This window comes from Cicer arietinum, chromosome 8 (assembly GCF_000331145.2).
Source record: "Cicer arietinum cultivar CDC Frontier isolate Library 1 chromosome 8, Cicar.CDCFrontier_v2.0, whole genome shotgun sequence".
NCBI classification, from domain to species: Eukaryota; Viridiplantae; Streptophyta; class Magnoliopsida; order Fabales; family Fabaceae; genus Cicer; species Cicer arietinum.
In genome coordinates this window covers 3173891-3186830 of record NC_021167.2, presented here as the reverse complement: position 1 = coordinate 3186830, position 12940 = coordinate 3173891, and the positions used below count along the sequence as shown (strand labels likewise).

General features: G+C 24.9%; 1 protein-coding gene across 1 annotated transcript; it reads right to left on the bottom strand.

Moving 5' to 3' along the window:
• On the bottom strand, positions 1-627 carry LOC101498566 (defensin-like protein 183). Its single transcript, XM_004512148.4, has 2 exons — positions 474-627; positions 1-379 (listed from the first exon to the last, which is right to left on the bottom strand). The coding sequence occupies exons 1-2, from the start codon at positions 538-540 to the stop codon at positions 63-65; spliced, it is 384 nt and encodes a 127-aa protein (XP_004512205.1). The 5' UTR covers positions 541-627; the 3' UTR covers positions 1-62.
• Between the last annotated feature and the right edge of the window lie 12313 nt (positions 628-12940).

Sequence of the window (12940 nt, the reverse complement as noted above, 5' to 3'; positions counted from 1 at the left end):
CATTTGAAATAGGAGTACATGTATTTATTTAATATATTTATTTGAATTAATTAAGGAGAAAATCAAGCATTGTAGAAACAAAAGCACAAATTATGCCCCGTAGTTGGGATACAGTCTCCATAACCCCCAATAAATTTATTAGCACATCTTGATCTACAGCAGGACTCATCACATTTATCATTGCAGATACCCAATCCAAAGGTACAATCGGCTGGATTTGGTGCTTGATTGTAAAAACAAGTGCAGAAGTTGAAGAACTCACATGACCATCCTAATACACGATACCCTTTTCCAACGGATACACATGCGGAACTACAATCCAAGGTATTGCATTTTGGCAATATTTTTGAGCATATACCTCCTACTAATATAAATTGCACTGTCATACAAAAAATACAAAATTAGTGAGATTTATCAATTATATATAATTTAGTTAACATGATATATATAATGCTTATGGTAGAGAGGCTTACTTGTGAGAACTAACAGCAAGACCAAGGTGACCATGAAATAAAAAGAGTTTGAGACGCGCTTCTCCATTAGACGAAATTCTTTGGCGAGTTTCTTTTGATTTGTTTACTCTAATGTGTTTTAGATGTCATGTATCACTCAAAAGTTATACATTTAAAAATCATTGAGATTAAATTTAAGGTGTGAGAGATAGGGACAATCCTATTTATTCTCTTTTGGGAACAAAAAAAACACTCCATCCAACCTTAATTATTACCAAAAATAACTATTTCACATTATTATTATTATTATTATTATTATTATTATTATTATTATTATTATTATTATTATTATTATTATTATTATTATTATTATTATTATTATTATTATTATTATTATTGTTATTGTTGTTGTTGTTGTTGTTGTTGTTGTTGTTGTTGTTGTTGTTGCTGCTGCTGTTGTTGTTTTAAAATAAAGTGTATTTAATTATTTATTAGTAAAAATAACTATTATTTCACGTTTATTAAAAATAATAGTGAATTACATTTAATTTTTTTGAGTTCATTTAAAAATAAAATACTTCTATTTGTTCTTAAATATAAGTATTTATTGTATATTTTACTCACATTAAATTTTTTTGGTAATCTAGTTAATATATCTGTTTTGTATAGAAATATGATTAAATTATTTTGTATATATATGTATTTAATATCGATTTTTCATATTTTAAGATAAATTAATTTAAAATTATGTTTAAAAAAATTAATAATAAATGGATCTAGTAAATTGAAAGGGGATATATTTGGGGACTTTTTTTTTTTCTTTCAATATGTACTTATAATTATGACAAAAAATTTACACCTTTCTCTTTGTACCAATTAAATATTATACCCAAGTCAAATAAAAAACATTATACCTTTCTCATATTCATTTTAAAAATATGAATTCATAAAACTTATTAACGATGATGATAGTAACAATATACCATCATAATAAGAACATTAATATTACAGTTGATAGATAAATATTTAAGATAATATATTATAAGTATTATAAAATAACATGAATATGTATATTTTAGTTTAAAATATACTTTCGAATATAATTTTTTTATTAATATATAATTCATGCTTATAAAAATATGTTTTATTTTATTTTTTTTTATACAAAAATGTATTCTATATTAATAAGCACTTAATACTGAAAATACCAAATTATTTCAAATTTTAAAACAACCATGTATGTATCATGCATTACTATGCAATAGGGAGTTTTATCTAATAAACACCATATTAAATATACCTCTATCGTGAAATAAAAAAATATGGATGTATATAGAGAAGGCTGGTTATGGAGACATTTAAATAAATTTATGTTATTAAAAATTAAAATGTAATGATATAGAGTTATTGGTAAAACTTATTTAATATTTGTTTTAGGGGCTGAATTGGAGAAATTATAAAAAAAAAAATAGAATAAAGTAATAGTTGTATAGATGTAACAATCATTTAAACATCTAAATTGCGAATTTGCGATGCTCCATTGTGAATGTTTTAAGTAAATAGGAATATAGTAAATAATATGGATCTCTAGACCCATAGTGTACTGACATAAGTTCCCAAATATGTAAAATTACATTAAAAGTAACAAAAATATGGATACAAAAATTGATTATCCCAACCTAAGTACAGAAAGATTTATTGGTCTGTCTAGTTATTTTTTTTTTTGTTGTACAAAAAAAGATTGGATAGTGAACTCAAGAGAGATCAATATATAAAATGCTCAAAAGTTCAGGGAGACAATCCTTGCGACCTCCCACCCTTATGATAGATGCACCATGAACATATTTGAGTACTTGTTTTTTTTTTTTTTTTTTTTTTTTTTTTTTTTTTTTTTTTTTTTTTTTTTTTTTTTTTTTTTTTTTTTTTTTTTTTTTTTTTTTTTTTTTTTTTTTTTTTTTTTTTATATCAGGTTGATGGTTATCTTTGTATTAGATTTATTTGTAAAAAATGAATCGCTATCAATTTTATTTTATTTTAAAAAAATTAGACAAACGATAATTTTAAACAAAAGATTCAAATTCAAGAGTCAATTATGAATATGAAAGTATTATCACCCTACATTGTCCGTTAAAACGGTTAAACTATAATTAATTGTATATAAACTATTTATTTATTTATATTATAAAAAAAATAACCAACAAATAAAATATATTATTTACATTAATAGAAAAAGAGAAAATATTTTTTATTAATTTAGTTTGGCAAAAAGAATATCTTGCAGACGTATCTCAAGTGCAATAGAGAAATCAAAATACATGTAGTTTTTGGTATAAAATATTTATGAGTTGGTCAATTTTATTTTTTATTTTTTATTTTTTTTATTTGTGCGGCCATGAGAGACTAATATCAAACGGCGCATTGAAAAACAACTAGGTGGTCCAACAATGGGACGAGTTCGATACGGAGAAAGACATAACAATATGTTGTTTTCCTTTTTATCTTTTTTATTTATCTTATTTTTTTAAGTATTTTTAAGTTTAGATGAATGAGTAGAACCATAGATGAGTGTTTGTGTGAGATTTGTGATTTTTCACACAATATTGATTGTTGAATAATGCATTTTTTCAATTCAATATTTTATTTTATATTTATAATATGAAAATACATTTTGTTTAAATTATAACATCATATATACAAAACGATAAACATGATACTATTATACAAAAATATTATAAATAGTCTTGCCATTGCCATGTGAAATATGTTTACATGAAAACAATAAATAAAAACTAAGGTTCATAAAAAGGATACATGAAACACAACAAAGATAATAAACAAAACAAAACAATTATAATAGTTTGTATCAGATAAACAAAATATAGATACTGAATTTGCAAGATTGTTTTGTCTCTCCTTTTATCTCCATCTTCAATTTTTCTTTTTTGAAATGAGTGATTATCCAGATAGTTGTGTAAGAACGGCGCAACATATAACCGATAGTGGTTTTTTGGCGGACAAATTCAAACACTTAAAATCAGTTCATATTTTAATCTCTCATTCTCATTCTTTATAAGAGTTTCATAATACTCTTACTTATATTAACAAATTAAATAATTTTTATAAATAAATATTTACCATTATGACTAATTAAGTTGAATTCTCAAATTTTATTTTCTTTTAAATTTTTTTTTCTCAAATTCCAAAAAATCATATTAAATTTAAATCATTCATATTTAATTTACTCCAAAAAATTTCATATTTATTATTTTTATATTTAATTTCATTTCATTTTCTATTAAATAATATAAAAAGTTTTGAATTATCTTTTTTATTACCATGTTATTATTAGACTAAAAAATAATAAATAAAAAGTCTAGCATACATATCTTTTTATTAACAAGCGAATATCATATAAAAAATTATAATAAAAAGTTTAATATATCCCTTTTATTAATTTTTGTGTGAATGATATTTGTGAATGATAAAAAAAAAAGCATACAAAATTATTTCTCGACAGATAATTGATTAGTAATAGGGATTAATTGATTAGTTCCAAATAATTGTAGAATAACTTATTAGTGAGATAATGTTAATCGAGTAAGACAATAATAATTATTTAATAAATAATAGGCTAAAGGTTAATCGATTAGTAAGGATTAGGCCATCGATTAGATTGAAAATGAATTGTAGAAAATGACTAAATTAAAGGTAAATCAATAAAATAGTGTTATTAACATATTAGTTTAGAGTTAGTCAATTAGAGACTCAAAGTTGATCGATTAGGTCTAATCAGAATGGTAAATTAAGTTATTAATTAACTAATAATAAGAATTTAGATATGAAGTTTCATATTGATAATTAGGATTAAGTTAGTAATGTTAATTGTTATTTAATTTTGTTGATGTTTGAGATGTTATGGCGAACATTATTAATTTATAGTAACACATTAGTCGCATATATGAGTTGAGTATTGTTAAACAATGATTGTTGATTTTTAATGTTATATTTTACATGTTATGTATTGCATTCATATAATAGGATATATTCGGAGTTGAATTGAGGAGACATCGGAGATATCGATGGGGTGTTCATCATCATGACTAAACACTCTTGTTCGTTGAGTAATTCGTAGGTAGCTTATCTATCGGTATTAGTTTAGTGTCGTAAAGATTCAATGTAAAATAGTTAATGATTAGACTTTATGTTATATTATTATGCGTATATTAATGTTTTAAATGTTATATGCTACAAATATTGATATGCATTCAATTCACCTTACTTGGCTTGATTACATTATTATGAATGATGATCTACCATCATATGTTTTTTAGGTGAGTGGAATAGATAGAGACGAGAGTAGATATGAAAATTGTCAATAAAAAAAAATATAAAGTGATAAAGTGATTGACATACCAATAGTACATTAGATAATTATTTATTTATGTTAATTTGTCGATTTCTTAATCGACTAATAAATTGAGATTATATAAATTTAATTTGAATTATTTGTAAACAAATAAACTCTAATTAGTTAGACAATTATTGAGTTGAACTTTTTTGAAAATGTGATTTCCACATGTTTTAAATTGTAATATTTGTGTGCTGAAATTTATTTTCTCATGGACCAAACTTATTGTATTTTTATTATAATTATATATTTTTTGATATTTTAATAATAAAAGATTTCACATTAGTACCTCTAATAAAATACTAGAGAATAACAAAATTATAAGCATATCGAAATCTTGATTGGTATCGAGCTTATTCTTTCTCCTGTCTTCAATGCCACCTAAATAGTTTATTTATTTATTTATTTATTATGCCTAGCTGATCCAGTGGCAAGACAAGTAGATCATTTATGTTACTTAATTACATGCTAAAGTTTCGAAATGGTTAGCGTGAAGCATTGAGAACCATAGTGTGGTCCATAGATCACGACTCATCATGTATACTCGGCATGTGTTTGGTTGAATGGTGGATCAACCACTCCCATGAATCTGACTAGTCTGAGTTTTAGAAACTTTAATATACTAATATGCTTTTTAATCTATCAAAAATATTGTTAATATGATCTTGTTTTAAATACACATTCATACAAACAAATTAATTTGTATGTTTGGTGGAAAATATTTATTCAACGATTTCATCGACGAGTAGTCTTTTCTTTAACGTCTTTAACTATTTTTTCATCTTCTATTTTGACTTTCATGTCAGGTTAATAGTTCTATGTAGTTTCTATATTTAATTCAACTCAATCTACATTTATTTCAGTTAATTAACAATTTAATTATTTTGCTAGCCCTCATATTTATACTGATTTTTCTATATTTTTTATTTTTTTAATAGTAGTCATGATTTTAACTTTAATATTAAATAAGTTATTTTTTTCCTACAAAAACAATTTAATTATTCTGTGAGTAGCTGCATAAAAATTTAATATACTAAAATATATATTCAAATTCAGGATATTCCTCTTTCTCAATTTCTCGATTTTAATGTGAAGGAGTTTCTCTTCTTAAACTATTTATAACAAAAAAATAAAATTAAAAGCTTAGGAATGAAACTTGTTAGACATATGTAGGTGTGTTTCATATGTGGGATTAAAAAGACTTTTGGAATTTCTTCTACCAAATCCAATGTACACAGCAGTGTGTGATTGTGGATAGTATAGGCAAAGAGATGTGTTGTATGTTCAAATCTCTTTATCTTGCGTCCTTTTCATTTTTGTCTTGCTTGTCTTATTTTGTCTCTTTAAGAACCTTTGTTTTGGTTTGCCATAAACAGTGACTTTACCAATTGCTCCCATAAAGAGAGCATGCAAACAATCGAAATAATGAAAGAAGCATTCTCTTCTATTCCCTATTCCAATTCCGATTAGTATTGCTTGTTTTTTTGTCACACTCTTGCACGTTCAATTGAGAGGTGTGGGGCCCAAATTATGGGGTAGCAAATTCCTTTCAATTCAAAATCATTTTTACCTCCCACTCCCTCAATCATGTGTAAAAGACCATTTTACCCTCAATTTCATCTATTAACACCCAAAAAAATTTGACTTTCCTTTTTTACCCAATTTCTTCGAAAGTTTGTAATATTTGAATCTGATCCTACCCACCCCTCGAACATTTGAAACTTCCGAATCTCAAAAGTAAGTAAAAATTCGAATATTTCAAATATTCGAAATGTATGAAACCCCAAATCGTTCGAAAGTTTGTATCATGTTGAAAGTTTCGAAATGGAAGTCTCGAAAGTTTGAAAGTTTAGAAACATAGAAACTTTCGAAAGTTTCATGGAATTAGAAAGTTTCGAAATGGTTGATGCTCGAAAAAATGAAAATTTCGAAATAGAGGTCGAAAATATGAAAGTTTCGAATGATGAAACTTTAGAAGTATATTTTTCCCCATAAATAATGAAACTTTCGAAAGTTTCGTTGAACAAGAAAGTTTCGAAATATAGAAACTTTCGAAACTTTCGAAGAATATGAAAGTTTCGAAATGCAAAATTTTGCAAAACTTTCGATACATGTTAGTTTCGAAAATTTGGTATTAATCGAAAGTTTCGAAATACATTTTTATTAGTAATAAATTAATAGTAATAAATAATAATAAATTTATAATAATAAATTTATGGTAATAAATTAATAGTAATAATAAATTTGATATTTAATTTTGGAAGTTTCAATGATTTTAAAAAAAAAATGAAAGTTTCGAAACTTCTGATATTTTCGAAATAGAATTACTTCGAATGTTTGAAATCTTCGAAGTATATGTGCATTGAAAGTTTCAAATTCATCCAAACTTTCGAAGTTTTCTGGAAAAAATACACTTCGAAAATTTCATATTCATCCAAAGTTTCGAAATTTCTGGAATATTTCATTTCAAAAGTTTGGTATTTTTCCAAAGTTTTGAAATTAGTAATTTTTTTCTGTATAATTACATTTCGAAAGTTTCCAATTTTACAAAACATTCGAAAGTTGGGGTCGAAAACTGAAATAGAAATTTTTTCCATAATTTTATACAAATTAAATAAGGGTAAAATAGTCTTTAAAAAAATTAGAAGGGTGGGAGGTAAAAATGGGGGGTGTGTGGTACAAAACCCTTTGCCCATTATCCAAACCCAAAACCCAGAGACAATTCTTGGAGAATTGGATTTGGTATCCCTCGTTTATATCTATACCTTATATTTAAAAAATTTACGCTTAAATTTACTAAAATATCCTTAACTTTACGGTAAAAAAAATAAATATATTTAGTGGTACTCACAATTTCAATTTTTTAAAACAAGTAAATTTTTTCTAAAAAAGTCTCTTATTGGAAATTTTTGGAACGAACTTTCCATTAGTTATTTTTTTTAATAACGAAAATTTTATTTTTAAATTTTTCGGGAGTTTGAATTGTAAATTTAAAATTTTTTATATTAAAAAATAACAATTGAAAATTTTAAATTTTCGGTGGAACTTCTAGAAATTTCATTCCTTCATGAAATTTCTGGTACAGTTTTTGTTTTTAATTTTTTTTACATTTATTTCATATTCAATTTATTTTAAATGAGGATCAGACGAGCAAAAATCACCGTTGAACATTCTCGAGTTCGACCACCTATCACAACAAGAATACATGGTTTTTGTGAGGGGCAAAAGCCCTCACAAATGGGGAAAAACAGCCACAAAGTAGACATTTGTGGCGGCCTTAGGCAGCTACAAACTTTTGTGGCGGCCAAAATGGTCACAAAGTGTGAAAAATTCGTTGTCTTTTGTGATGCCAAAGGCCGTCACAAACGTATGCTTTTGTGAGGGCATAGACCGCCACAAATGCCTCATTTTATGAGAGTTTAGGCCGCCACAAATGTTAAAACTAATTTTTAAAATTAAGCTTTTGTGGGGGGCCTGCCACAAATGCTTCCTTTTGTGAAGGCTTAGGCCGCCACAAAGGATGTTCCAAATTAAAAAATAAATATTTTGCGAGGGCTTAGGCCGCCACAAAATATTAACTTTATTAAAAAATTATTTTATTAAATTCAAAATTAATACTACAAAATAATATTATATATAATAAATTAATATGAATATAAATGTAAAATTAAAATTACAATATTATAATTAAATTTAAATTAAATTTCAATTTAAATTTAATATGTTATATATAATAAACTAATATCAATATAAATTAAAAATTTAAATTAAAAATATAATATTACAATTTAATTATCATTTAAATTAAATTTTAAATATAATATTTAAATTATAATTATAATTATAATTAAAGATTAATTAAAATTAAAATTAAATTTAAATAAAGATTGAATGTAAAAATTAAAATAACTATTATATATAAAAAAATAGAATATTATATTAATTAAAGTAATTACTACCAAACCCAATAAAAATTCCAAAATTAATAAATCATCTCTTACAAACCAAAAATTAAGCACACAATAATTAACTAGGACAAGATAAATGTGTTCTTACAAACCAAAAATAAAATTATGAAATTATTCAAATACATTAATCCTCATAATAGTTCCTCTGATTAGCTCCACTCCCACCATCATTATTTGTTGGAATGTTACCCGACGACAGAAGTCATTCAAAAGTATTATTAATTTGTGTTGGAGGAGACATCATGGTTTGAAATTGGATTTCATTACACCACCACTAGTCGAAGGAGGAGCCATAACTGGTTGATATTGATTTAAATCTCGTCTGATCAAGCCAGCTGTTGGCATAGTTGGTCGATATGCAGTTTGATTTGGTTGAGGTTGAGGAAGTTGATGTGAAGATGACGAAACATAATAAATTATTATCAAGACTATAATTATATAAACCGAAATAAAATTTTAAATGATATTTAATGAATTTTTCCATAAAATAACTCCTTATATATAAACAAAAATAGAGACTCTTAAAGTATATAAATTTTTTGTACTAACTTAACTACAACTTTTTTTAATAACTAACAAAAAATATTAATATCATCAATTTTAATAATATTTTTTTTAAAAAATAGTTATATTGAAATCAATAAGTTTTACATGTGTTTCAAATTTTTATTTATCATCGTAATAATTCTTCTGATCAGCTCCACTCCCTCCATCATTATTTGCTGGAATGTTACCCGACGATATAAATGCACTCTTATTTCATCATCACTCTTAAATCGTCTACATCTACATAAACAACATGGACATCTCATCCCCCTTCATCTTCGACAATTTTCTGCACTCTCGCAAAATTGAGAATGTCTTCAACCATGTGTGTGTGTGTGTATATATATATATATATATTATATATTAATTGTTTTATTTTTCAAAAGCATTATATATAAATTTTGACATACTTTATAATATGTCAATTAGGGGAGCATTTGCAAACAATATAATAAATTTTTATGAAGACTATAATTATATAAACAAAAATAAAATTTTAAATGATGTTTAATGAATTTTTTCATAAAATAACACCTTATATATATACAAAAATAGAAACTGTTAAAGTATATAATTTTTTTGTACGAACTCAACTACTTAACTCTTTTTAATAACTAACAACAAATATTATTATCATCAATTTTAATAATGTTTTTTTAAAAAATAGTCATATTAAAATCAATAAGTTTTACATGTGTTTCAAATTTGTATTTATCATATATTATGTAAACAACATAATTTCTATTTTTTTTAAATAAATCTATAATAACACATATTTTACTAATCTATACTTTAAAAATAATATAGATATATTTATAATATCACATATTTTACTAATCTATATTTAAATTGTATAAAATACTAACTTGATGTCGGGTAGTGTCTGACTTGAAGTTTTCACAGGGCTGAGAACTCTTCGAAGTAAACACAATATCACCATTGTCAAAATAAAAATTCAATAATATTGATTAAATAAATAACTTCAAATCAAAAATAAAATTAAAAAACTAAATATATAAACTTACCAAACTTCAAGATAGTAAAGAAAAAGTTTGGAGAAATAATTTTTGTAGAGAGAAGGTGGAGAGAAAATTTAGAAAGAAGGTTTAGAAGTGAAAAATGATAAGAGGAGTGAAGTGATATTTATAGAAAATGGTTGATCTTTTGTGGCGGCCAAAGCAGCCACAAAATTCAATGGTACAATGGAAATTTGTGGCGGCTTTAACAGTCAGAAAATAAGGCATTTGTGGCGGCCTGGGCGGCCACAAAGTGCAATAGGAAAATGGGAATTTGTGGCGGCCTTTGCAGCCACAAAGTGCAACGGATCAATGCTTTTGTGGCGGCCTTTACCGTCACAAATGGTTGATTTTGTGGCTGAAAAAGCCCTCACAAAGGACTTAAATTTTAGCTGGATTTTGTGGCGGCCTAAGCCCTCACAAAATAACAACGTTGTGATTTTGTGAGGGCTAAGGCAACCACAAAATCCAACTAAATTTGAAGTCTTTTGTGAGAGTTTTTTCAGTCACAAATAAAGACCAATTTGAATTTTTGCATTTATGAGGGTTTTTTCGGTCACTAATTTGTTGGGGTTTTTTTCGGCCACAAAATATTTGTAAAGTTGACCACAAATGAAGAGATTTCTTGTAGTGTATACAATCTAATATGAGAACTGTCATTGAGAAAAGGAAGGAAAAAAACAACACAAAGAGTTCTATATATAATGGTGTTTTTTCATCTCTATTTCAAAAAAAAAAAAGTTAAAAAAATAAAAAAAAAGAAATTAAAAAATTCCAAAACAAAAATAATAATATGTACAAGAAGTTTTAAATTTTTAAAATTTTCAGTAGAGTAAAAATAACTGCTGAAAATTTTAAAGCACAAATTTTCGATAGAGTAAAATTAACAACCGTAAATTTCAATTCACAAAATTTTCCGATAATATAAATAGTGTACTGAAAATTTTGTGCCTTAACATTTTCGATAAACAAATAAGTAGTTACAAAGTTTATATCAGATATTTGAGATAAAGAGATTACTTTCCAAAAAAATTAATGAAGAGTATGAGATTTTAGAGTAATTTTTTTTATCATTCATTTAATGAAAATTAGAGAGATAAATTTAAATTTGTAACATTTTGAGGGGTATAAAACCAATCCACGATACAAAATCCAAGTTTTCCATTTTTATCTACCCAGACAATCGGCCCAATTCTTCTAAACAACACAACCGGACTTATTCAGTTTATCCACTTTGTGACTCTTTCAACAAAATTATACCCCATACCAAAATAAAAATGAAATCTAAACTCACAATTTTCTAGAACACAAATTTATTTCGAAAATTGTATTTTAAGTTTGCTGAATTCAAATGTGATCTGCAAAATCTAATTTAAATTTCCAAAGCATAAGTAATTTGAAAATTTTAAAGGTTCAATTTTTTCAAAACACTATTGTATTTTTAAAAACTTAAGATTTGAATTTTTTGACACACTTTTATACTTTGAAAAAGTCCCTTTTATTTTCCAAAAATATATGTTTCTGGAAATTTGTAAAATAATTTTTCAATAGATTTTGGTACAAAATTAAAATGCCTGGCAGCTTGTTAAAAGTCTGTATGCAGTTTTTCTTTGGAAATTTTTTGGATAAAATGAGATTTTGATTTAAATGTGGAGTAAAGTATAAATATAAGGTGCATAATATTATTTTCATTTTTCTAGTTAAAAAATATTTCATATATTCCAACACCTTATCTCCTACCCCAAGTTTGATCATGGCTAAATTTTATTTAGTTTTTTAAAATAATACGTTTTTTATATAAAGTAATTTGAAATTTTTTATATTTTGAGTGTTTTGGATCACATTTTTTCTTCAAAGACTCAAATTTCAAGTTTTTTATATAATCCAAGTTTGAGTTTTTTTAAAACTTTTTTTTTCTCAAACTCAAATTTTGAATTTTTTTCTTTAAAATTTGTGTTTTTTTTTTTTTTTTTTTTTTTTTTTTTTTTATCAACTGTTAACGGTAAAATGAGGATTTCATATGGATATATGTAACAAAGTTTTTTATTTAAAAAAAAAATACAATAGCTTTTTTTAAGAAATGTCAAGAAATAGTTTTATGTTATGCAATGTTTGAATAACTGAATAATAAATATACATGATTTAACGAATTTCAAGTAAAACTTGTAAAATATTTTTTACAACATAAACAATAATTAAAATAATGTATTTACATATACATTCAAAAATTAACAAATCATTGTTGATGCGTTATTAGAAATCGACTTTTGAAAGAACTAATGCAAAAACTTTAAATAAGTTTTTTGGTATGAAAGAAATCGTTGTCAAAGTTGTTCAGCCTGTTTTTCTGTTGACAGAAAGTTAATAACTTTGTTGTTTTTTTTTACCGGAAAAAGTTATTAACTTGTTATTAGGCCCAATCTCCATTATTTTAGGTACTCCATAACCTCTTTGCCATTGAAGCTGCTTTATTGATTTAATCATTTGATGGAAAATAATGTGAATTTCAAACTGAGTGTTTCTTCTTTTACTTCTCAATATTTTTAAATA

What these genes read in the sequence shown, in the direction of transcription:
- LOC101498566 (XM_004512148.4), bottom strand. Translation starts at nt 540, where the DNA reads ATGGAGAAGCGCGTCTCAAACTCTTTTTATTTCATGGTCACCTTGGTC. An exon ending in CTTGCTGTTAGTTCTCACAA is followed by an intron (nt 380 to 473) that starts GTAAGCCTCTCT and finishes TTTGTATGACAG; the next exon opens with TGCAATTTATATTAGTAGGA.